Raw genomic sequence first — 26,298 nt, forward strand, 5'->3', positions numbered from 1 at the left:
GACTGAAACTTGTTGCTGAGAGAATTGCTAAGCTAAAAAAACAACAAAAAACAAATAGATTGCTCTGAAATTACCCCTTTCAGAAGTAATGAGGTTTAAGTTTTGTAAATATGTATACGACTTTGATTTAGCCAACACAGTCTTATTCTCAATTTTATGTAGGCCTATAGTAATAAAATTTAAACATTTTTGCGTCAGGCGATTAGGACGAAGAAAAACTTGTTTGCCTTACCTTTATTTTGATAGCCTACTTAATCAAATTTAGCTTTTAAAAAAAAAAATTGTATTACAAAAAATAAAAATAAATAAGTAAAAATCAAGTGTAGAGAATAATTTTTTTTGTTTGATCATACTTCATCTAAAAGTGTCCCGTTCAACTCTTCTCTTTGGTACTTTAACGTATCCAAGTGGTTCTACACATACAAAATGTTATTATAACATCGAAATACCTAACAACGATTTACAGCATTGCCACAACCAAATTTTTTTTTAAATACATTCATCTAATAAATCGTCTGGCCATCCATATTTTATGTAGATACCTGCATCTCTTGGTACTTTAGCGACTTCTCTGTTATTTCTTTGATCTCCGTTGCTAAGGTATTTGGATCTGTGGTGGTGATATCAAATGATCCTGAAACGCCATGAGCAGCAAAAAAGACAGAAAGACACAAAAAATACATTGTAATCTGCATCATCGTGAAGTTCAGGCATAAAAAAGATAGTTTACTAAATCCAATCAATTGCTGCAAAACAGATACAATTAATTTGGCGTTACACCGTAAAATAATACACTTGCACAATACCCCTGCACAGTTCTTGTTAACCTTTGTTTGAAATGGTACACCCTTCTAACGTTCACTTAAAAATTGTACACTCTAGTCAAAATTTTGTTCAACAGTTAATACACTCAATTTGTAGCCCCATCAGGAATACAAACGAGCACAGTGTTAATCTATTATTATTAATTTTGTTCAAACAACTCAATCTGTAAAAACTGTAATTTGTAACTGTCTTTCTACTGCAAAAATAACTATCCTCAACGATTATCAAGAGAAATATCAAATTTGAACGTTACGGAGAGAATATAGTAACTTAGCTACGAACACTTGAGTTAGGCTACAGTTGTACCATGTACTGTACACTTTAGTCAGCCTGGTCTGAAACGTAAACTGGCCTATTGTGATAATTGGTTACAAGTTTATTATTTTATTGTATCTAACTTAGTAAAGCCCGGTAAACCCCATCAAAGAGGTACACCCTTTGAAACATTGTACTTCCTAGAGTCTACGAAATGCCATGTTAAGATTTGCAATTTTCATTATTTCTGCAACTTTTACGTTTTTTTGTTTTAAACAGCAAACAGCTAATCCATATACTCTGCAGACTACAAAAATAAGGAACATCATTCTAAATCCAGCCGACCGGTTTATAACACACATAACGAATTTAAACAAATAGGCGGAAATGATGGTTACTCATTCCAAAGCATATGTTCGCGTCACCAATTTCAGTTATTCCTCTCCTATTATCAAGTTTTGTTTCGACGTCATATTACGTGCGCTTAAGCTAAGGGTCTTTCCTGTACGCGTGCTTGTAACCATTATTTTTTGAAGAAATAAAAATTTCCCAGTTACAGTTAAGAAACTGAAAATGCCAAACGGAAAGTTACTCTAAAAAAACTGTTGATGGAAAAACACAAACGAAAAAATGACCACAAACAAATGCATATTATGTTTAATTTTCTGATTTAGCGTACTGATTAAAATAAGAAACAAAATCGATTTATACCACAAACGATTTGGCAACATTATGTGCCATCATCGGTGTTAATAAAATTAGGACAGCATGTATTCTATTTGCTCCAATCTGCATCTTAATACCACACCTGACCAGCAGGTTCTAAATGGCGTTTAGCTTCACTTTGACAATTTGTTCAGTTACTTTGCGCTAAATATTATTCAAACACAAACAGTGTTTATTTACCTTGTTATTTACCTAAAATTTAGTTGTACTCGTACAGGAATAAGTGTTTTGGAATGGTACAGTTGGTAACTGAAGACCATAAAATTTTTGAAATATAAACAAGCCTAACGAGATCATGTAGTGAACAGTTTGACGTCAAAGATGTTCATTTAATGCCATTTTTATCATTACTTTTTACTTTTGGTTTCAACCAGTCACGAACGAAAAAGGGGAAGGTAGGCGAGGGACGGTTTTCCTGAACATTCCTAATAGGAGAGAAATTTCTGCTTACTTGCATTTAGTTTTCGTTTTCTAAACCATGCCAATATGGTTTTGTACGCAGGTTGGAAATCGGCCTACTTTTTAAGAAATTTATCCTTTTAGCAAAACAGTAACTCAGAACATTTTTACATACTATTTTTTTACATTTTTTACGTATTTTCATATTTTTTATAATGTAATGTGTCTAATGTTTTTAGTAGACCTTATTTGAATATTATTTAAAATAGCAAGGGTACTTACCATCCAATACAAAACGACAAAAATTGGCCTCTTTTTTCACCAATTCTCTCGTTTTTGGCTTCAATATGAACAAAACACGCCCGAAAAATATTCTTTTTTATTTGTGCAATTCCCCCCCCCCCCCCCCCCCCCCCCCCTAGGACCACTTATTCAAAAGCATCATAACACAACGACGCAACTGAATGGGTCTCTTCTTAACGTAAAAATTGAGATATTTCGCAATCTACAGCAACGTTTTTGAACTTAAAAGCAAACAAATATTCATGCAGAGTTTTTCCTTTACATTTTTACTTTTATGTTTGTGGGATATCTTAAGAATTCATTGCGGCGTTTGTCACCTGTCGAAGCTGAACACTAGTGGCGTTTTTCCGTGATTTTCTGTGTGACAAGATAACTGTTGCTTCTTAGCGGGCAGGAAGTTGGCCGAATGGTCCAGCGCACCTGACCCACATAGAGACATAAAAAAACTGATCGGGATTCGTCCCCGGGAGTGTCCTGGGTCCGAACCCCTGTGAAAGAAAACTGTTGTTTCTTATCTCCAGTTATCAATTTACTCGTATTGTTTTGAGCTTTGTGAAAAACGAAAGTGAGTTCAAACTTTGTCACAAGTGATCGATCAATCAATCCAACATGTTGGTTTTTCTTTCTTTAGAGCAGTGCTTTTCAACCGGGTGTATTGTACACCCCAGGGTGTACCATAATTTTTAAAGGGTGTACCATTTTGATGGGGTGTACTGGGGTGTACCAGATACAAAATATAATATACCTATGACCCAGGCATCACAATAGGCAGGTTTCAGTTTTAGAACAGACTGACTGGAGTGTGCAATATATGGCACAACATGCATCTCAAGTGTATGTTGATTTTAAGTTACAAAACTTTATTTGTGACATCATAATTCAATATTTCACTTGATAATCGTTGTTAATGGTAGTTATTTTTGAAATTATGGATTATGGCTTGTTGGTGTTGTGCTCATCATCATTATTTCTGTTGGGACCACAGATTTAGTGTGTTACAGGGTTGAATAATTTTTTCACTAGGGTGTACAAATTTTGAGTAAACGTTAAAAGGGTGTACAGTTTCAAAAAAGGTTGACAAGCACTGCTTTAGAGTACCCTGCGTTGTTTACATGCAGTGGCAGCTCGTGCCTAAATTTTCTCGGAAAGCTGCTCCAAGTTTTTACCCTTTATACAACATATAAGTTAGAAATATATAGAAAAGCCAACTTCTTTTGTGTAGAAAAACAAGTAATACAAATCTTAATTACCAACTCCATTGTGACGTAATTTTTGCTACGCAATAATGTACACTTTAAACTTGTAGATTTGCATGTTTAAAACAATACGATTCGGTACATCTAAAACATGTTTGAACGGAGCTGAGTGCCAAATTTCACTGAAAAACGTGTTTCAGTGATGCAGTTTGGTCTTGTTAATTGCATGGTTTTGTGCGCTTTGGTTACAAAATGCATGCTCAGATCACATGCCCAAAAGTGCCATTGGACAAACTAGCGATTTTGGGAAAACTGTGAATTAGATTAGAATTAGAATTAGAGCTTACTCGATAATTCTAAATTAAATTAGAACTAGAATTACCGCCATTTCGCTCTAATTTGCCCAATTAGACAACTAGAATTATCTAGTTGTCCAAGTCTGTATGTTTGGTGTTCACTACTATCTACCCTGTAGTGGGTTCATTTTTAAGAAACATTTTCTGTGAAGCAATTTAGCAGCTACTGGGTGTTTAGCGAACAGTACATGCCCGTTATATCAATACATGGTTGCACTTGATGGCAAATATTGTTCGCGTTAAGTGTTACAAAAAAACTTGCTATTGCATCTGCACTTGTTTGTTCTGCATTTAATGTTGCCGGATGTTCAGTGGGGCGTTTAACTTCACACTTCACAGCCACCAAGCCATTTTTTCATTGCTACCATTTAGAATTAAATAAAGTTTGCGCATAAAGTTGTGTAGCTTTTATGACCTTATTGCCGCAACTATCTCACGGACATGAACACTAATCTGCTTTTTGTTTTGCACGCATGTGACGTAATCACTGATGATGTCATCTGTCATCTAGGGTATTTCTTGTTGTTGCTTATTACTGTCTGGCATATTTAAAATAGCCTTTTTTGTCTTTTTCAATTTTTTCTTTGCACTTTTTAATTCAAAACCTTTTTCACTATTTAAACCCTTTTTCACTATTTAATTCAATTATAAGTTTATAACTGCAAAATCTTCAACTCATTTACAGTCACCTTGAAAAGTCACAATTAACCTTTTAAAAGATGGCAAAATTTTTCTCTAATTGTACTCACTGTCGAACTTAAGAATATGGTACACGGGTTTGGATTTGGACCATAATACCCGAGGAGCAGACAATACAACTGCCGCCACCTCACGGGTGGAGCTACTCGAACAACTCCTTGTCACCTATTTCGCCAGACATGTATGCGCACAACTGTATAACGTCATGAAACTGGAGTTGAGAAGCGCACAGTTCCACCATAGATAACTCATTGATGTCATACGATTTTTTAATGGCGACCAATACTGAAATTATGCTTGTTATAAAATGCTAAAGAATAAAAAACATGTATAATGAAAGTTATCTGTAACTTTATAGTAGGAATATTAGGTAAAACTATCTAGGGGGTGTTGCAGCTCCTATGCACGACCCGCCCCTGTTTACATGTAAGATAAAGGAACAAAAACTAACACGAACCACAGACTTTCCAGGAAGAACTACAACGTGGTGAAACGAACGTGCACCATATGTATGACTTACCTTTGCTCGAAATTTCCAAGTAGACCGCTCGACATTTATGTTCGTGTTGACATCGGAATAACCTCAAAATATCGTTTCATGCCCAACTTGTTATTAGAAAAAAGTCTTAAAAATACGTGTTACTGGTGTTACTTTTAATAATTTTCTTTTTCATCTTCGACCAATTAACGCAATAAGTTTACATTTGCATTACCAAGTTAATTGTCAGTTACTAACTTATTTGAATTCCTAATGTTAATTGACTCAAACGGCACAAAATGTTTTTTTTTTTGTATATTTTTGCTGCATATTTAAGGTTCCAGGTTTGCATGTTAAACGTGTGTGTCATTTTTTGCGAAACAAACATTTTGTTTCTTCTATATTAGATAAAGTGAACCATTTTTGGGGGATTTGATGCCAAACACTAAACTGCTGCCCGAAAATTTGCACGTCAAATTTGTTCGGCCCACCCGGGACCGCAATTCGCTCAAAATTTTTAACATGATGTCGTTATTACACAGAACAAATCTCTTTGTAAAAAACGACTTTATCAAATACAATCTTTATAAACATTGTCGTGCAAAAAATGTTCATAATTTTCGATAAAGTGTCATTATTCTATTAGATACATGCCTTCATTTGTTTATTATTGGGCCATTTTTTGTACTTGTTTTATAACACATCACAAAGTTTACCAATGCAATGAAAACGTCTTTTTCTATTACCTTGGAACATAAAGTGACGGCTAAGGAGGTCACGGTTAAGATGCGATTCAAGTACATTTCTCTTCACAACTAGATCAAAGGTATTTTATGGATCGAAGATAATCTCCTAACCTTCATAATTGTGTACAAATGTAGTGGCAGCGCTCACAAATAAAGTTTTTATTATATTTGATATTGCCTGTGAAATACAAACCACGTTTAAGATTAAATAAAAAGTTCTTATGCACGAAGTTTAACTTGTTCGTGCCACCTTCTGCGCGACGTTTGATTGGTTGTTAGTGTAAATGCTTGTGAACGTGCAATTGGACGGGTCGGAAACCCATTAGGAGTCCCAAAAAACTGAAAAATATTCTTTGCTCGAAATTCCAAGTAGTCGGCTCGACATTTGTGTTTGTGTTGACATTGGAATAACCTCAAAATCTCGTTTCGTTGGGGGGTTGATGACCCCGAGAACTTGCGGCCAATCTGCAGTGTTTACAACTTAAAAAACAGCCAAGGGTTTCCTTGAGATTCTGTTGCGGCGTTTGTCACCTGTCGAAGCTGAACACTCGTGGCGTTTTTTTGTGATTTTCTGTGTGATAAGAAAACTGTTGCTTTTTAGCTCCAGATCTTAATTTACTCGCATCGTTTGAACTTTTTGAAAGGCGAAAGTGAGGTTTTCCTTCAAACTGTATTAAAAGATCGAACATATCATTCCTAATTCTTTGGCGTATCCTGCGTCGTTACATGTAAGATAAAGGAACAAAAATTAACACGAACCACAGACTTTCCAGGAAGAACTACAACGTGGTGAAACGAACGTGCACCATATGTATGACTTACCTTTGCTCGAAATTTCCAAGTAGACCGCTCGACATTTGTGTTCGTGTTGACATCGGAATAACCTCAAAATATCGTTTCATGCCCAACGTGTTTTGAAAACTGTCTTAAAAATACGTGTTACTGGTGTTACTTTTAATAATTTTCTATTTCATCTTGGACCAACGCAAGTTTACTTTTGCATTATCAATTTAATTGTCAGTTACTATTTGCATTCCTTATGTTAACTGCCCCAAACGGCACAAAATGTTTCATATTTGTTTGCATATTTAAGGTTCCAGGTGTACATGTTAAACGTGTGTGAATTCTGCGAAACAAACATGTCGTGTTTGCGATCATAGGCGACGAGTTTTTCAAAAATGCAAGGTGGCGGACGTAATTATGACGGTACTTTTATGACGTCACCAATGCGTGCAACCAAACGAGCTCCAGCTCAAAACCCAATATACTTTTAATAGAATGCAACGTTCGTCAAATTCTTACAACGTTCGTCAAACGTTATTAACCCATTATTGGTTTAGCAACGTTTAGAAAATGTTTCGTCAAGTTGTTACTCTTGTATCACCTAAATTAACCATTTATTACAGTACAATCGCGTTGTACACAATAATGGCCAAACATTTACTGTCAACAATTGTGTGTTTGACGTCATAAACAAGGTACTAACCCAAACTGTTTGCAGTTTCGGTACGTTTTGTTGCTATATTTCGCCAACACGCTTGTTTAAAAGCAAAATTGATCCCAAATTTCTTCAGATTTTACGACATTTTGTACGATACCGCTACAAACTAACCAAATTTCCACGGTGGCCGCCGAAAACACTCCGTAAGGCCCACCCGATACCGCAATTCGCTCAAAAATTTTAACATAATATCGCTATAACACAGAACAAACCTCTTTGTGAAAAACGACTTGATTAAATACAATCTATATAAACACTGTCATGCAAAATAAATGTTCCTAATTTTCGTTAAAGTGTCATTATTCTTTTAAAAACATGCATTTATTTGTTTATTAAGAGGTAATTTTTTATTAATTTTATAATGCTTTACGAGGTATATCTGTGAACTGAGAACGTCTTTTGCTATTACTTTGAAACATAACGTGACGATTAAGGGGGTTCGCGATTCAAGTACATTTCAGTTCACGACTAGATCAAAGTTATTGTGTGGACAGAAGAAAAAGTCCACACTTTAGAATTGTGCACAAATATAGTGGCAGCATTTACAAATATGGTTTTTAATTTTATTTGATCTTGCCTGTTAAATACAAACCACGTTCAAGATTAAATAAAAAGTTCTTTTGCACGAAGTTTGACTGGTTCGTGACCACTTCTGCACGAAGTTTGATTGGTTATTGTAAAAGCTTCTAAAATGTGCACTTGGGCGTTTCGGACATCCATTAGGAGTCCCAAAATACTGAAAAATATTCGTGCAACGTTGGGGTTGATGACCCCAAAAACTTGTGGCCAATCTACAGTGTTTACAACTTAAAAAACAGCCAAGGGTTTCCTTGAGATTCTGTTGCGGCGTTTGTCACCTGTCGAAGCTGAACACTAGTGGCGTTTTTTTTGTGATTTTCTGTATGATAAGAAAACTGTTGCTTTTTAGCTCCAGAATCTAATTTACTCGCATCGTTTGAACTTTTTGAAAGGCGAAAGTGAGGTTTTCCTTCAAACTGTATTAAAAGATCGAACATATCATTCCTAATTCTTTGGCGTATCCTGCGTCGTTACATGTAAGATAAAGGAACAAAAATTAACACGAACCACAGACTTTCCAGGAAGAACTACAACGTGGTGAAACGAACGTGCACCATATGTATGACTTACCTTTGCTCGAAATTTCCAAGTAGACCGCTCGACATTTGTGTTCGTGTTGACATCAGAATAACCTCAAAATATCGTTTCATGCCCAACGTGTTTTGAAAACTGTCTTAAAAATACGTGTTACTGGTGTTAATTTTAATCATTTTCTATTTCATCTTGGACCAACGGAATTAGTTTACTTTTGCATTATCAATTTAATTGTCAGTTACTATTTGAATTCCTAATGTTAATTGACTCAAACGGCACAAAATGTTTTTTTTGTATATTTTTGCTGCATATTCAAGGTTCCAGGTTTGCATGTTAAACGTGTGTGTCATTTTCTGCTAACCAAACATGTCGTTTCTGCGATGTTTGGTGACATTTTGTGACAACTCGTTTCTTGGATTTGATGCCAAACATCTGACTGCTGCCCGAAACTTTGCACGTCAAATTTCTTCGGCAGTTCTGTTTACGGCTAGATCAAGGTTATTGTATCGATCGAAAACACTCTAAACCTTCGGAATTGTGTAGGGACAGTGACAGCGTTTACAAACATGGTTTTTATTACATTTGATCTTGCCTGTGAAATACAAACCCCGTACAAGATTAAATAAATAGTTTTGCACGAAGTTTGACAGGTTCGTGCCTAATTTTGCACGAAGTTTGACTGTTTTTTGGCAAAGCTAGTGAATAGTGCAGCTGGGCGTGTCGGACACCCATCAGGAGTACCAAGAAACTGAAAAAGGTTCGTGCAACGTTGGGGTTGATAAGTCCGAGAACTTGTGGCCAATCTGCAGTGTTTCCAGCTTGCCGGTAAACACAGCAGAGGGTTGCTAATTCGGTGACAGGCAAACCTATTTTGATATGTAAGGTGTAAAATTTGCTCTGTCTTCTTTTAAATCAGCGGTTCCTAAACTGGGGTCCGCGGTCCTTTAGGGGTCCGTGAGGCAATTTTGGGGGACCGCGAAGCGGTTGAAGTAATTCTATAATCTTATTTGGCGTCAATTTATGCCACTAAATAAGTTTAAATCAAAGTAGAACTGAGAATCGACTGTCTCCATTGCTAAACAATTGCCTTTATTGAATGACAACTATCAAAAAATGCAATTGTTCGCGCACAATCGTAATGTTTTTGTCCTGTTTGTGATGTCACATGCTGTCTTTGGATGATTGTTATGCGCAATTTTGCATAACTAGCTAAAATCCTGCAATTAACTTTCGTTTGTGTGAAATACACATTTAGGCTTAAGGACCGCGAGCCCTCGAAATAATGGCGAAGGGACCGTTTTGCAAAAAAATATGAAAAAGTTTGGGAACCACTGTTTTAAATGATTGGAAAATAATTTGTCATTTTCAACTTCGCAATATCACCTGTTTCATGTTTTTGTAGTGCGGTGTCGCTTAAAGTAGCAGTTGTTCGGAAATATAGGCACTTTGCGGAGAACCGCAACTAACGTTCGATTTTATGTCAGACCGGTTCTTTAAAAAACATAATTTAAGAGAAACCAAGCGTAGTTCTGCGTTCGTGCCTCTGAACTGTTGTTTTTTTTTTTGCTTAAAGGCATTAGCTCTAACTGAGAATAAACTTGCCTATACTAGCTTTTCATCATGAACAAGCCAGAAAAACCTTTGGGAAGCAACGCTTATGTCCGGAAGGAGCTTGCTTTGGCTTGCCGTGCCCTGGCCGAGTAATTTCATGGTTTTATTTCAATAAAACTATATTTTTATCTGCCCTCCTTTCCACAGCTATGGAATCGGAGACATCGATCGTATCTACAACCACGTTTGCGCTCTTGCCAAATCGAAAGACGGCAGAGGAAAAGTGATGCTGCTCGTTCCGTTTGCAATGCCATGGAAACGTATGAATAAAGAATTTTTTAACCCCTGGCGAGCCTTGTTTTCGCAAAACAACTAACAGTTAATCGATTAATGGCCAAATTATTTAAATCGATTAATTGGCAAATGTACTATTTATTTTAAAAATATTTATGCTTTTTAACTGTTTTCTTTATGTTGTTGGTAAATTGCTTGTCGATTCGCAGTGGTTACACCAGAGGCGATGCTCGAGGTCGACATGGCTTTGGGAGAGGACGGTTTTTTAAAACTCGACGAAACCTCTGTAACCGAGGTCGAGATTGTGAAGGCAATGGTGAAAGCAAGACCGGATGCCAGAGCCATGTTTCATTGCCATCCTGTGTACGCTTCGTGCCTTGGTAAGTGAAGGTTTCTAAAAAATACGGAAACGGTTGTGTGTTTAGTTTGGTTGGTGTTTAATATATGTCGAATATTAAATACAGGAAAAATGGTTTAAATTTTGTTAATATGTGAAAAATAGGTGTTTTAGGTTTAAAACAATTTTGCAAAGTGTTTACAAAAAAACGTGAATGCAAACACTTTTGCGTTGAATCGTGCGTAACCCCGTCACTTGACCTTCTAACAGCCTAATATAGCTCTGATTTGATCAAAATCATTGTATTTTATTTGCAAAAATATGTTTTGTCTAACAACAAAATATTTTTTTTCGTTTGGGCTCGACGCAGGACAGCTTGCAGATATGCTGTGAATGCCAAAAAAATTCTGTTTTTTGTTTGCTTAGGTTGCATCAAAGACGAAGATGGCGTCATCGAAGCTGTCAACGTGAGTTGTATGTCGGTTGTTCGTGACGTGGAATATTACAGCAACACTGGGAAGAAACATTACGACTCTGAACTTGACCGCTGGTTTAACGCTCTTGGACGTAAGTATGAGCAAAGTGGTTGTGTTGGTTGTGAACATTGTTTTAACCATTTTTTAGAAATGTAATTAAAAAATGTTTCAAAAAATGTTTTACGTGAAATTTTACCGAAGACTTGTAAATGCGTTTTTTCATTCAAGCGTTTTTATTTTAAAATTTTGGAGACTAATTTGATTGCTAATTTCAAAGTGTGCAAAACATGGAGAAATTTTGGGACAAAAAAAGTCTTTGATATTAATTTCTTTGTGCAGAAAAAAATGTGCTGATGTTGGAAAATCATGGTGTGACAACAATCGGACACTCGGTGGCGCAAGCGTTCGACAAGATGGTGGCTGTTGAGCAAGCTTGCGAATTGCAGGTAAACGCATAAAATACATAACATTGTCTTAAAATCATAGTTTTAAATATCAGATTTAAAAAAAATAAAAGCATTAAGTCAATACATGATAAGCTGCAAAGAGTACACACTGTTTCTGTCTTATCAGTGCAGCGGCGACGAGAGATCGGCCGCATGAGTAATGTAGCTCTTGTTAAATTTGCCACAATGACAATGGATTTTTCATTTATTAACACGAAATACCACAGCAGTTTGATGCAACCGTCATGTGACGCGAAATCATCTACTTTGCAGGTTAAGTCTCTCAGCTGTGGCAAGCCGATTCGTCTGCTGAGCAAAGAAAGGGTGGATAGATTCATCAAGTTGATCAAAGAAAGCTACAGCGATCATGCGCAAGTGCATTTGGATTCATGTCGTCACCTCATGCCCGGGATACAATGGCCCCAAAAATAAACAGAGTGGATGAAACAACGCATCGGAAATTGAATTTTATTATCATTTCATTGCACCATTGATCATTAAATGCGATAGGTTTCATTATAAGCTTTACATTTTGTATCTTAAATTTAAAAACATTCATATATCTTAGGTGTAAACTGATGACTTGTATAAACTGAAACATTTTCAGGAAAGTTTTCATTTACCTTAACTAATGTGAACACATTTCTTGTTTTTTAAATGAAGATTACGCATCGTTCAATAAATACACCACATGCACAATGATTCACGTTGCCTTATTAATTGCCACTTTTTGTTTTCCAAATTCCCTTGATGAATGGTAAATTAATGGTATAGAATAGATTGACAATAGTTGAATTGAGTTTATTTCACCTGGTGAATGAAGACATAGAGTCATAAATGCACTACGTGACTAAAAACAATCACCAAGCCGGAAACAGCTGCACAACCCTAAAACTTTTTCAAATAAATTTGGAGAGAAGGTTTTGTGACCGTGGAAGTTCCAATACTAATCAAAAGATCTTGCAAGGTTTCAGACAAAACAAATCAAACACACAATATGAATAATATGTAACTTTTAACAAGAACTAATTATGTAAAGTGTAAAATAGGTGTTTAATATTGTTTAACACCACGGTTTTAAGAAATGGAAAGTTTTAAGCGACATAAAAAGTGTAATTATTGATTGCAAATAAAATGTTAAACTTCACTTATGTTTGTAAAACAGTGGCTTACAAGATGCAATGTCATTCAATTTACGACGTCTATTTCTAAAATATTGCAAATGGCGTTCGTGTACAGATTTGCGGTACTAGATGAAAACAAAAAAAAACATTAAAAAATGCGAAAAGGTAATGATAAAAAAAGATAAACAAATCAAATCAGCAAAGGGGAGTAAAGTAGACTCCTAATGGTTGTTTATTACTTTTTAGGCTCACGTTAATTAAAAGGTTTACTGGACAAAGTCACTCAATCCATCTTGTAACGTTGGAGCCCGTCTCCCAAACTTTAAATTTGCACGCATAGGGGTTTAGTTTGGATCAGAGTTTTAGAACCAATCGGTATGAGGCAAGAAAACGTTTGGCTCTACCTCTCAACTGTACACCATTGTTGAGTTTGAACAACAGACATTTTTAAAATCCGGGTCTGCACTCAAAGATCACTTTGCTGCAAATGCGCTCGTATTCACAGACGTTGTGTTTAACACTTCTTTTTGCAGACAATAACAATAATCACCAGCGCAAAGAATCCTCCGATAACCCCTCCAATTATAGCTCCCGTATTTGAACTTTCTATAAGTTTTGAAAAAGCATCAATAATGAAGAAATATAGATTTTTGTGATCCAAATTGATTATGCCTGTTCAATGAAAGTACAATCACACGAAAAAAACTTCATAATATTGATATCATACCTTCTTTGACAATGCAATCGCCATACACTGGCTGACGCACAGTTGTCAAGGGAACCGGAAAACTGATTTCATAGCACTTTTCCAGATTGTTAAGATCAACGGGGGAAATTCCCAGCTGGGTGAGGTCCCTAATCTCGGGTGTGCATGGCTGGGGACTGTAACTAGTTTATAAATAAAGTTTGATTGAGTTGTGGGAGGATGGACGTTATTCTGTTTTGCTTTTACTTCAGCAAATAAAATTTTTACTTCAGCAAATACAACTTAAAAGTAAAAGATTTTAGGACGTTGGATCAGTTAATGATCGGATATAATGATGTGACCGGTGCCAAAAAGTTAGGAGCATGTCTGATCTTTGAATTATTTTAACCACTAGGATCCTGAAAACAATTAAACACATATCGTTTACTACATTTATTTAAAAATATGTTAAAAAAGTTACGCGGGAGCGTAACTGCTTCAAAACATATCAATAAGTTACATTTTACGCAGTTGATTGTAAACTGTAGTGCGAAAAACAATCAATAATGTCATGTTGTCCAAACTGAAGAATTTAGGATATACATTTTCATCTACATCTTTACCTTGCAAACAAATACTTGTTGGTGCAGGGTTGGTAGACTTCATTGTATGATGTACATGGACAAGAACAAGAAGAAGAGTCCAAACAGGTCGGGGTCTAAAAAACATGAAAAAAATGACATGAAAAAAAAAACAAGAATAAGAGACACTTGCTGAAAAAATATTGTATCGAGACTACCATCTGCAAAACGATTATTCAATTTATGAAAAAAATATTTTATGCCAAAAATTCATAAAAGCGGCAAAAAAAACGAAAGTCAAAGAAAACAAATCAAAAAAACTGAATTCTTCAGGAAAAACCTGTATTTAACACATTTGGAAAGGCGACTTAAACGACTTACATTGTTGCATGAACTGATCGCAGCACATTGGCATGTAATTGGAGAAGTAGAACAAGTTCCAATTTGCTTTTCTGCCAAGATCAAATAAGTGTTTGTTCCAAAGACAGGCATTAACTCGAAGTAGTAACAAGAAGGACTGGCTGTTCTGCCTGTAAGTCTTGTCTGGTTGGGTGATATCTAGACAAAAAACTTCTTTTGGCATCAGTTTGTATATTAGCTGAAGTTTTAGTGTACAATAACCGTTTAACAAATAATAGTGTACAATCTTACGTTGAATGTTTCATATATAAGAGCGTTCTCAATATTGGCACATTTCCCTGGCAGTAGCACGTTGCTAGTTTGTAGTCGATGGGCAATTTCAGGTTCCAGACTGGCAATATGTTTGTTAAATGCGTCCTTAGGGTTATTGACAAATTGTTTGGCTGTTATCACGAAACCGGCATTGTCGATGAGAATACACCTGAAAAATGCTGTGTGTTTGACAAACTGTTTTTTTTTTGCTCAAAAATTGTCTACATAGTTATGGTAAAAGTTTTTACCATGATAATATTATTGAGTGGCTTTCAAGTTTTCAAAAAGTTTTTCAAGGCAATGTGCATACAAACCAAACAATATTCATATAACAGACTGTCTGATTTGACAATCTGCAAATTGGCGTAAGTACGTGTATAATGATGTTTGCTTGCAGATAGGATACAGTTCCGAAATCACTTGCTGGAAATATGATGTCACAATATCGGTTCCCATGGCACCAATCAGTTTGTCTGTTGCAGGATTGTGGACACCATCACTTCTACACGCAAAACAATTTCAAATCAGAATGTTTAAATATTTTTTCAGGAATTTGATCAAGCTCAAGGAGTGTTCGGTAACAAGCTCTTTAATTTTATAAGATTACATATAAAAAAAACAAAAAAACAAGCCAGATAATGGATTGTTACTTGTGTCAAGAGTTAAACCTGCACAAAATTTTAGATTAAACCTTTTTGTATGAGTAACAATTATAATCACCATTTGGGTCAACTGCATTAAAAACAAACGTAATTAACAAAAATATTCCTCAAACTTACTTTCCTTCAAAAAGAGCCTTGGCAAGAGTGACGACACTCACAGCGCTCGCTGCGTCACCGTACGGAGGAGTTATGACATATTTGTCACGGTTGGCTTGGGCATTTTCATACCTTTAAAGTCAATTCAAAAGTAATGCCAACTAGCCTATTTACCCTCAAAACGAATTTTTGACTGACTAAACTCCTACCAGGCCCTTTTTACTGGATCGAAGTTACTTGGCATTTGAGTTCCGGGAAAGATACGAAAGAGTCCTTCCTCAGTGGCGACATAACGCCAGAAGACTTGTCGATTTAAATTGTCTAATTCAGCAGTTTTCCACAGTTCGTCAGCTTTGTAAGTTGCGACAACAACATCTTTGACTTCCGGCTAAGTTTAAGTCGTTTATAAAAAACGTAAAAATTGTAGAAAAAGCAAACGTGTTTTAAAAATGAATAAATACGTGTTAGCTTATAACACTCTGTACAGCGCAATGATAAAATATATTTACTTTAATATTTGCAGTGTCGAAACTTTTTCCTTCCATGTAGTTCGTGAGCGTGTGAACATAGTTAACTGAAGCGTTTTGTAGGAGGTAAAGTTCAGGGTCCTTAAAAGATCTTGCAGCCAAGGCGACTGAACTCTGATCTTAGAAGTTTCAAGAAAGTTTAGTTCACCATAACATTATCAAAATTTACTCTGTTGTTCTTTATTACTATTCCTTAAGTTAACAATTTGCATGATTGGAAAGTTGTGTTTGACAGCTGATTTTGACATAAATACCTTTAGCGCAGAAACTTCTGCCGTGGGAACACTGCTTAGTCGGAGGAACGAGATCGAATCGGTGGTAGAGGAAAGTCCCGGGTGCAAGAGATCCTTGTGCAGCCAACAACGTCTGCGAATCTTCATTAGCCAACACCAAACACAATGAGAACTTCGTACCTGGGATCTGAAAACGAACCAACAACAAAGTTATAAGTACCATTGGCTACAAAATGTCTTTTTTAAATTAACAAGATCTACCATAATAAATAAAACATATAAAACAGAATTAAACAAGTTGCCCTAACAAGTTTTTTTATGGAATCCAAAAATATACAGATTTTATGCTTAAAATTAACATAGAATTTTTATATTAATCCATGAGCATTTGTGGCGATTATTTACCTGTTTCCAATAGTAGGTTGAATTTACTTTTACCACTCGCACACCGTACATTTTACTATCACCTGCTGGCAGAATACGAGTCGACACGAAAGTCTTATTACCGGATCCACCACTGAAATTTTTAATATCGCATATCTTAAATATACGAAGCATTCAACATATAGGTTACAACTGTGGGCGGAAAAATCGCCTTGCATTGGTGAAGCCATTTGGACGTAATAGGCTCTTGGGTATTACAACAAGTTTGAATGATTGTTAACTTGTTACAATTCATAGCAGCATTTTATAATGTGAAAATCATTTCATTTAACCTTTTCATAGACACAAAGACGGAGGTGAATTCTGGGTCACGCTCAAACGAAGTCGCTTCGACAAACAACGGCTCTCGCTTGGTGACGTATGGAAAGTTTGGGTGATTGATCACAAGACCTGGAATTTTAATCAAAATTAGAACTATACTAGTTGTAACATAACATGACCAACATATGTAATGTACAAACCTCCTTCGTTAATCACGAATGAGTAGGACAACTCTGTCGGTTTAAAATAACTTGATTCCGCGAGTAGTTCTTCGATCGTGATGTCAGCTGCTGCCACGCCCACCAAACGCCCACCGATGTAAACTGGCAAGTTTGCAGTCACCATGAGACCTAAAAACGTGAAAGGAAATGACAATGGAGTCAAATTTCGGCTCTTGCGATACGGTTTTGTGCCAATGTTACTTTGCCCTACCAAGTCCCCAACTGTCCAGGTAGGGAACAGTCCAAATCGGAATGTTTGTGGCTTGACCAAGGATTGAGAAGAAGTTATAATATGATGCCATCTGATTGCGCAGATTCGAAGGGTCGGTAATCGCAATATACGTACCAATCTGTTCAATAACATGCAAGATTAAATTTTGTATCTGGTTTTACAAACATACGTTTTGCTTCACACAAAATTAATGAAATATGCGATCAATTTGTTTGTTTTTTGCTTCACACAAAAAAAACGATCAAATTTTCTGTGGGAGTCAATAGTTAACAACTGCAAACGTTCGGCATTCGAAACACGGCCTTACAAGGCGTTACATGCGGCAGGGAGTGTTAAATGGCAGTGTTTTCTTTTAGCGAGAACCAAATAAGTAAAGCATCATAATTCACAGCTTAAATTTTGGCAAAAGTCGCTAAGATATACATTGTTTTACATATTTTAGACAAACAAGTAGTAATAAGCTGAAATCATTTTGCCCAACAAGAAGTGTATAGACTTCGAGTTTAAGGGCACATTTGTATTAAGTTCTTACCTACAGCAGGTATCGAACTTATTGCAATTGCATTTTACCGCCACTGAACTATACAAGCGAATAGCACGTTAGGCCCAAAAGTTGTAAAGCGTAAAATCATATAGGTACAGCCGAATACGTTTTCCTGTTCATACCTTGTCGCTGGATCCAACTTCAACGCTAGTAGATTGGGCCATTCGCCTTAATGTTGTTGCACCTGCGAAAAATTACAACCAGGTTTTGATTATGTTTTTCTTTGCAAAACTACTCGGCATTCGTACAGTTCTATTTGTAGTTGTTTAACTTTTAACACAACTTTAAAATCAATCACTGCCTGTGAATTATTCAAGCTTTGTTAATATGTTTTCTTACCTGCACCAGACCCAAGGCCGTAAGTTAGGACAGCAACCGAATTCTTCAAAGCAGTGTTGCGCCGGTTTAAAGTGGCCAAGATAGAGGAAATGCCATCGTTGGGCTCTCCATCCGACATGAATAAAATCGCTCTGTCTGCTTTTGAATATACGAGGCAGGCAACAATTGTAAAAAATATCCTTGCGTTAAGGCAAAATGAAGACACGTGCATGTCCATGGACTATAAACAACCAAAAATTGGTGAGCATTTTTTTACTTCTAATGCAGCGGTTCCCAACCTGTGGGTCGCGACCCCAACTTGGGTCGCCTGAAAATTTGCCTGGGGTCGCCTAAGGGAATGGCTCCCAACTCATTTTAGGCCATAGACTAATTTAACAAATAAAAAATAAAAAAACAGGGCACCACATTCCTTTCCTTCATTGTTTGTTAAAGTATGTAAACTAGTAACTACATCTGGGGTGGATCTTTAATTCTCGAAGACTTAATTGTTTTCACAAAATGCTAATTATTGCCTTGTATTACGTAATAATACTGCATTCACATAATCATAATCATCAAGTCAGAACCTGCCAACTTGTTTTGTATTCTCGCGATAATATCACTATCCTCCAATTATAACTTAATAGTCAACAGAACTAAAATTTAATTTGTAAAATTTCAGGCTGTTAATGATGCATCGAAAGACAAGTATTAGGAACAGAAAGTATAGTGAGAAATATATTTTGCGGTATTTAGAAGTCAATTTTAATGTATAGCCTACTAATTTTATCCCTGGGGTCATAGGCGCCGTATAGGCCATGGCTGGGTGGTGGCGAGCACCGTGGGTATTTGGGTTTGTTTGTGTCGGTATCTTACGAAACACCGTAAAATCTGAACAAATTTGGGAACAGTTTTGCTTTTGAACAAGCGTGCTGACGAAAAAGCAACTAGTTTGGTTGGTGCCTTACTTGTATGACGTCAAACACACACTTGTTGGCAGTGAATGATTGGCCATTATGGTGTACAATGCGATTGTTCTGTAATAAATGGTCACTTTGGGTGATACAAAAGCAACGACTTCACGAAACTGTTTCTAAACATTGCTAAACCAAAAATACGTTAAAGCGAATTGTTCCAAATCAACATTATTCTAAAAACGTTTTTTTGTTAAAATTGACGAACTTTGCTTTTTATTATATTAGGCTTTGAGTTGGAGCTCGTTTGGCTGCACGCATTAGTGACGTCATAATTTAAATCCACCACCTTAAATCCACGCATTTTTGTAAAACTCGGCGCCTATGCGTGGGGTCACCGCAACTTGGGAACTGTTTTAAGGGGTCGCGGCACTAGAAAGGTTGGGAACCGCTGTTCTAATGGATCACACACATCTCGCTTTTGAGTTTAAAATACGTTAATGATTATTCAATGACGATAATAAGCCAATATGCCCTTCGTACTTGGTTTGACCAAACTCTATCACCAAATCCACAACTTAAAAAAAATCTAACTAAGATAACTCAAAAGTTATCAGGTAAGTTTTTACTCCCTTTGTGCGCTATGTGATTCTTATTTCAAAAATGTGATTAAAAACTCTGTTTCTTGTAAATAAATTAATACTATGTAATGGCATTGTTAAAGATAGTGATCGTTTTTACCAAGAGTGGTGCTTGGAACGTTGTCGAAAAATGTGAAGGCCGCATTCAAAGCTCTTCCGTATTCCGTTCCACCTTTCAGGTAAACAAAGTAATAACGTAAGAAAAACCAACAACCTTACAATTGATTTAACACAAACGCCATCAAAATGTCAAATATAGCATATTTTTGACACACGCCATTTCAAATAATTTTTACATTACAAGACCAACCTCCTGCACTGATGCCACTGACGTAGTTTTTGACCAGCTTCTTGTTTTGTGGAGTAGCTTGAGCAAACGTGTTGCTGAAGCATTTGCCGTTGGGAATTTCAAAATTGCTGTAGACATCGGTTGAAGATGAAAACGCAACCACTGCGAACTGGATGACAACATTTTGAACAGAGTGTGAAGAAACAAACACAGTTTAAAGCTAGCATAGGCTACATATGCAAAAAGGCGTTAAAATGCAGTTGAAATGTTGCGATGCTGTTCTGTCGAACAAAGTATGTCTTTCAAACGCACTACGCTGTGAGTATTTTGACCAGGATTGGGAAAAAATAACTAGTCTGTGACATTGCCTACCCTATACAAAGTCATTTGGCTTGCACATTGCTCTATCACGGCTTTAACTCGAAAACTTTCAACTCAGGATGACTTCTAGGACGTTGCCAATGGTTCTGGAGTACTGGAAGTATGTGACAAACTTATCGAGAAAAATAGTCCATACCTCATCATAGGGATTGAGAGTTTCAATCACAGTTTTGGCAGCTTGTCTTGCCAATTCCATGTAGCTCACGCCGTTGTTGTCAGTTTGCGACATAGATCCGCTTTTGTCAATCACGATAACGATTTGTTTCGGCTTCGGGACATTGCTTTGTACATACCACGGCCTGAACAACCGGAAATAATCTGTTAGGTTAACTAAAGGATAATAAAGAAGCAAAATACATGGAACTCAAAATTAGTTGACAATTTGTAAAATCGAAATATATATTTCGACTATTCGTTCATCGTTAGTCTCTAAAATCTGCAAACAACCGAGGTTAAATAAGGAGAACAGATCAAAAAGCCAAAATGAAAAACTGTTAAAACAAGTAGGGATTGAAGCCCAATACTTTACTACCAAGCTTGTTCTACAAAGAAAACTGCATGCAACCAATCAGGCAATGTGATAAGAAACGCGCAAGCGAAGAAGGGAAGAAAGGTGGCAAGCGTAAAACGTAAACGAGGTAACTAGGAATTCGGCAAGTATGTTTTTCTAGTAAAACTTTTGAATGACAAAGCCTTCTGTAAAGTTCTGAACGTTTGGGAAAAAAAGAAACTTGTTCCGACCCATTGTTAAAGTTACGAATTACGACCATTTAACAACAAAAATGTTAATAAATTTGTCGTTCAACTGGTGTAATGCTGAACAAAATACTGTGGATTTGTTATGAACTGTACCTAAATCTGTTGTCATAGGAACCACAGTCGGTTGCTTTTGTGGCTGGAAACGTGGTGGTGACTCCTTGTTCGCTGCCGAAATATTGCCACTTGAGAGATGGAACATTGCGCAAGTTTTCAATGCAGGCATCTCTAAAGGCGTTTTGCAATCGAACTGGATTGTACTCGGCTGTCGATGACACCAGTTCACAAACTTTGGTGGCAGAAGCCTGAATTTCAAATAAATCTTCAAAGCACAAACCGACTTTCGCATGACCCACAAGTAAAAGCATTTGTTTCGATAAAAACAGTTGAATGTTTTACTTTACATCCGAACAATAGTTATCAGAATACTTATGCATATTTGTGTAGGAAATAATACATAAAAAATGTTAAACGATTTTCTTTATTTTTTATCCAATTCTTGACTTTGTCTTACCGGTTGTTTAAATCTTGTGTCATGTTCAAGTTCACTGGATGAAAGGTGACAGCATTGCTTGGCGCTTGACGTGGTTCCCGAATAAGACTTGATCACAGCGTCTCGCAAACGCGTAACCACTGCTATACGGGACTGAAACTTGTTGCTGAAGGAACTGCTGAGCTAGAAATGACAAGATATTTGTGCAGGTTAATTACACAGCCTGGGGCATATGGTAACGAAAAATTTACGCAAATGAAAGCCAGTCCCTTTTTTTCCAGACTGTCTGAACTGGCACGTTTAGCCCTAAATTTACTACTTACCGCATCTAGTAGAGTTTCTCCAACCAAGGGCTGTCGTTGGTAGCTCAACGTGTCCAAGTGATTCTATAAGAAAAACAAACATGAAGTATATGAATGTGCCACTCTTCCGTTCGCATCAGTACAAGTACAACATTTGCAAAAATCAATTTACCAAACCATTTTTATGCATATATATATATCAATAAGTTTACAGCACCTGACTTTAAATACCTGCATTTCTTGGTACTTTAGCGACTGCTCTGTTAGTTCTTTGATTTTGGACGCCAAGATATTTGGATCGACACTTGCTATCTCTTGTGATCCAATAACGCCCCGCAAGACATACAAAGTTAAGAAATATAAAAATTGCGCTTTTACTTGCAGCATTCCTGACATTTTACGCCTAATATATTTCAAACAGATTCTACTCTTCAGCTGTAATTGAAATATAAACGCAGTGACTGTACATTATGTATAAATCACACCGTTACGAGAGACAGCTGGTGAAAACAAGAACAACTGCCTTGCACTGGCTATTGCGACGACTGACTACATTTGCACGTCATCACTGCCCCGTTTGCCATCAACGAGTATCGTTATGACGTAACGTCACGTGCTGATACAAACGCTGTACTGTTTTGAGTATTTTTCCATCGCGCTATAACCTGCATGTTGTTCCATGATTTACATGCATTTGGTGTAAGTATCATTTTTTTGCAATTCTAAGCCATTACGGTTGTTAGCAGGCATGAGACTGATAATACGTAATACGTATGTTATGTCATGTACAATTCAGGATCAAGCACGTAGTATTATTCACCCGATCCGTCTACTTTTAGGCGCTTTAAACTGTCGAATTCTGGATAATCCCGGGCCTTTATGCTGTCGTATTATATTCCATATTATGGATTCTGCGCTTTAAGCGACATGGTATGCTATTGATATTACGAACAGCTTAGGGGGTTACCCTAGGTGTTGTTTTCGTTGGTTGTGGCTGTTTGTTGACAAATTAAATCAGCTGAACTGAACCTTACAGTGCGGTAGGAAGTTGGAAGTTAGAACACTGACTTCAATTTATGGAGTTTTTTCCTAAAATTGGTGGTAAGTTTAACTTATTTATTTTGTAAATAATAGAAAACCATTTTAATATAGAAAGACATATCACATATTTGTCTGACCTGAGGACATTAACTGGGTTCACACACAGGAAGTAGATTTTGAGTGAAGCAGCATAGTTTTACGAGTTTGTCAGCCTTAAAAGTGACAAGCATCTGTGCCCCTGCAGGGTTCTGGTGTGTATTTGATTTGGACAAAAACATCAAGGTGTTGGAAGTTTAAACTCATATGGGCAACACTTCCATCGATTATAAACAAGGCAGCTACATAGATGGTGTATTTTTGATTAAAGGAAGGTCCTAATTGTTTCAGAAAAAAATGCAACCCGGACAAGTCTGGAAATGTTTGGGCTGGTGGTGAAAATTGGAATGTTGAAACCAATACACTACAAGTACAGGACAAGTGACAGAGAGACAGATTTGGTGAACCACAGATGATTGTGTGAGTAAACAGTTGATCTAATAAACTTAAGGCAGATTAATATAGCATGACTTTGATATTTGGTATAGAAGTGTTTTACACACCTTACAAACTATTACCTGAAAGACTGCGATAGCATGCCTAGTTTTATTGACTGATTTTATTTGGTTGCCTCCAGCACTTGTAATATTAATGACTGGTAAAAACACTAAAATGGGTTCAAAATTGTTTGCGATTTTGAATATATATTGTATGTTTTGTTTAGTTAATAGTGAATTGAAATTTATTATTATATTGTGCAATTGCAGCTAAAGTTATGGGTGAATCCTCCAATGCACCGTACAAACTCATTTTATGGTTTGCCATGAAGGTGTCATTTGACAACAATTGCAGTGTTGGATTTCCTGACTAAAAACAATTTAAAGCATGCTTTTTGTCTTTAAAAGAAGCAAATGACACAAAGGCTATGGACTGAAGAGTAGACCAGGTAGATATATATACAATTAGTACAAAATAGCTTACATTGTTTAACATAAATCAACTGTGTTTGTTCAAATTAATATTGCACTATTGCTACTAAAATAAGCTCTACTTTCACAGTGAGATTTCCTTAGCAGATATCTCCAATTGTTAACAAAATGTTTGTTAAAAAATGTTGCAGATAGTTTAGTTTGCAGCTCAGCTATTTTTATATTATGACCATTACATAGCAGTACTGTCATATAGTCATTTGATGGTAGCATAAAAAGCCTTTTTAGCAACTAACCATTTGGTTATCAAGTAAAGATTGTAAAAAAACAATTGCATTTAATTAACTCCAACGTTTCAAAACTAGATTTTTATGGTGTTTAATTATTTCATCAAATTTGTGTTTTATTACAGGACAAGGCAAGGAGATGTTACCCTTAAAATCTGGAAAAGTTAGATGCAAGGGAAGGATATGTGTACTATTTGAAACTTTAACCTTTACACAGCTATAGATTGCATGCAATCTGCTTTCTGTATTCCACATCCAGCACATTAACCAAGATATGACCAAAGGTTCAACATAATAAGCAAATCTGTCTATTCCAATTGTTGGGTAATATTTAGATTGCTATATATGTCCCAATCTATTTGTTAATTTGTGGTGCTTTTTGTGCTTATTTTAATGCCAATTGTATTGTTTTTTTGTTACACTGCATTTTTAGTCTACAATTTTTATCCGCATTTAATACTGAGTAAAAATCCATGACCACTTCCAAATGTTGAACCAGAATTATTTCACTGGATGTGAGGTGTTTTAATGCATTATTGCTGAGATACATTTGTGGCGCTTTTCATTGCGAGTTCTTTCAAAAGTTACAAAGTAAAGCCTCACGGAATTGGATCAATGGCTTGAATAAAGAATGTACAATCCGTGTTTCATTTCTACAGACTTGTTGAGGAAAGTTTACTCCAGAGAAACAACAGGCGCAATGGGTTACCTTGGTAGAAATAGTAAAATTATAGTCAAGAGATAGGGGGCAATTCAGGGAGCGTAAACTTGCTTGAAAGGAAAGCAAATCAACGTCCTGTTGTTTCAGCTTTTGTTAAAAAACTTAATCACGTCACGCTCCTTGACTCGTTAGTTTGAAACTTTGTGTTGCAAGCAAGCTTTATTGCGTCACTATCTGTTGTTTCACATCAATTAGAAAACAATGACTATTCTTTAGTGCTAGACGATACAGTGATTTACCTACTTCAGGTTTTTTTGCATACCTTGGAAGTAATTAAGCATACGAAAGTTGTGTGTCTAATACAACTAATTCAACATTAAGTTTCACATCCTACAAAAAGCAAAAAACAAAATAACAGTTTATGGTTTGTTTATGTCTTCGGTAGCTTACGACGATAAACACATGGCTTTGCATAAGGTCGCTAAAAGATTAAACAAACCTTTAGTCTTCAAATCTTACTTAACAAATGCCGACATGTTTAAAGAAACATAAAATAGTGTAAAGGCGCCAAAAACTTTTTGTGTGCTACTGGCGTTCGTGCTCCAAGTCGTAAAATAAAATGGCCTGCAGAAATTAGCAATATCAGTCACAAGCAACAATTCAAAAAGCTCGTTTGAAAAACCGTTTTGCCTGTGAAAACCGAATGATTTTATCTCAAACCGTTTGTGTTTTATGGCCGGCAATCTTTATCCCTGTGCGACCATTGTCGTCAGTGCGTGGACGGTTATGCCCTTCGAGGAATGATGATGCACGCTTCTTCTTTTCGTTTTGCTTCTGGCAACAAGCTGAAACTTTGCAAGCTGTTACAGATTACAATTCCACGTTGGCCTGTGAAAACCGTTTAATTTTATCTCAAACCGTTCGTGTTTTATAGCCGGCAATCTTTATCCCTGTGCGACCATTGTCGTCAGTGCGTGGACGGTTATGCCCTTCGACGAATGATGATGTACGCTTCTTATTTTCGTTTTGCTTATGGCAACAAGCTGAAACTCGGCCAGCTGTTATAGTTTACAATTCCAAGTTGTCCTGTGAAAAACGTTTAATTTTATCTCAAGAAGTGTACATCATCATTCGTCGAAGGGCTTGACCGCCACACCATACCATACAATAATGTCGCACAGTGATTAAGACTGTCGGCTATAAAACACGAACGGTTTGAGATAAAATTAAACGGTTTTCACAGGCCAACGTGGAATTGTAATCTGTA

The 26,298-nt window shown here is 36.4% G+C and overlaps 2 protein-coding genes and 1 long non-coding RNA gene across 5 annotated transcripts; 2 read left to right on the top strand and 1 right to left on the bottom strand.

The window, feature by feature from the left end:
- Positions 1-10,217: 10,217 nt before the first annotated feature.
- Positions 10,218-12,133, top strand: LOC145212985 (putative aldolase class 2 protein PA3430). The gene is made up of 6 exons (XM_080081230.1): positions 10,218-10,297; positions 10,356-10,468; positions 10,652-10,822; positions 11,206-11,346; positions 11,595-11,701; positions 11,975-12,133. Exons 1-6 carry the CDS (start codon positions 10,218-10,220, stop codon positions 12,131-12,133), a joined length of 771 nt encoding a protein of 256 aa, XP_079937356.1.
- A 179-nt stretch (positions 12,134-12,312) lies between these two features.
- On the bottom strand, positions 12,313-22,489 carry LOC145212350 (VWFA and cache domain-containing protein 1-like). 3 transcript variants are annotated; one of them, XM_080080457.1, is made up of 23 exons: positions 22,309-22,489; positions 22,099-22,161; positions 21,797-21,958; positions 21,379-21,587; positions 20,663-20,825; positions 20,167-20,314; positions 19,957-20,028; positions 18,323-18,460; positions 18,106-18,167; positions 17,419-17,557; positions 17,187-17,336; positions 16,998-17,115; positions 16,687-16,798; positions 16,303-16,468; positions 16,031-16,167; positions 15,731-15,909; positions 15,543-15,653; positions 15,137-15,265; positions 14,743-14,932; positions 14,473-14,649; positions 14,134-14,228; positions 13,553-13,707; positions 12,313-13,431 (listed from the first exon to the last, which is right to left on the bottom strand). In XM_080080457.1, the coding sequence occupies exons 1-23, from the start codon at positions 22,471-22,473 to the stop codon at positions 13,340-13,342; spliced, it is 3,132 nt and encodes a 1,043-aa protein (XP_079936583.1). In that variant the 5' UTR covers positions 22,474-22,489; the 3' UTR covers positions 12,313-13,339. The 3 variants fall into 3 exon arrangements, with proteins under 3 accessions (XP_079936583.1, XP_079936582.1, XP_079936581.1); XM_080080456.1 differs by having other exon boundaries at positions 13,553-13,713; positions 18,323-18,457; positions 22,309-22,488; XM_080080455.1 differs by having other exon boundaries at positions 13,553-13,713; positions 22,309-22,488.
- A 371-nt stretch (positions 22,490-22,860) lies between these two features.
- LOC145212354 (uncharacterized) lies at positions 22,861-25,014 on the top strand. The gene is made up of 4 exons (XR_013856677.1): positions 22,861-23,178; positions 23,506-23,634; positions 23,922-24,100; positions 24,496-25,014. It is a non-coding gene; the product is annotated as an uncharacterized LOC145212354 (long non-coding RNA).
- The last annotated feature ends 1,284 nt before the right edge of the window (positions 25,015-26,298 follow it).

Source organism: Phallusia mammillata, chromosome 2 (genome assembly GCF_965637545.1).
Source record: "Phallusia mammillata chromosome 2, kaPhaMamm4.hap1.1, whole genome shotgun sequence".
NCBI lineage: Eukaryota > Metazoa > Chordata > Ascidiacea > Phlebobranchia > Ascidiidae > Phallusia > Phallusia mammillata.

Coding starts and splice junctions, on each gene's coding strand:
- LOC145212985 (XM_080081230.1), top strand. CDS start 10,218: ATGAACAAGCCAGAAAAACCTTTGGGAAGCAACGCTTATGTCCGGAAG. Junction 10,298..10,355: donor GCTTGCCGTGCCCTGGCCGA/GTAATTTCATGG, acceptor TCCTTTCCACAG/CTATGGAATCGGAGACATCG. Junction 11,702..11,974: donor AGCAAGCTTGCGAATTGCAG/GTAAACGCATAA, acceptor TCTACTTTGCAG/GTTAAGTCTCTCAGCTGTGG.
- LOC145212350 (XM_080080455.1), bottom strand. CDS start 22,473: ATGTCAGGAATGCTGCAAGTAAAAGCGCAATTTTTATATTTCTTAACT. Junction 18,168..18,322: donor CGGCCTTGGGTCTGGTGCAG/GTAAGAAAACAT, acceptor AATTTTTCGCAG/GTGCAACAACATTAAGGCGA. Junction 17,337..17,418: donor CCTGGACAGTTGGGGACTTG/GTAGGGCAAAGT, acceptor TCACGTTTTTAG/GTCTCATGGTGACTGCAAAC.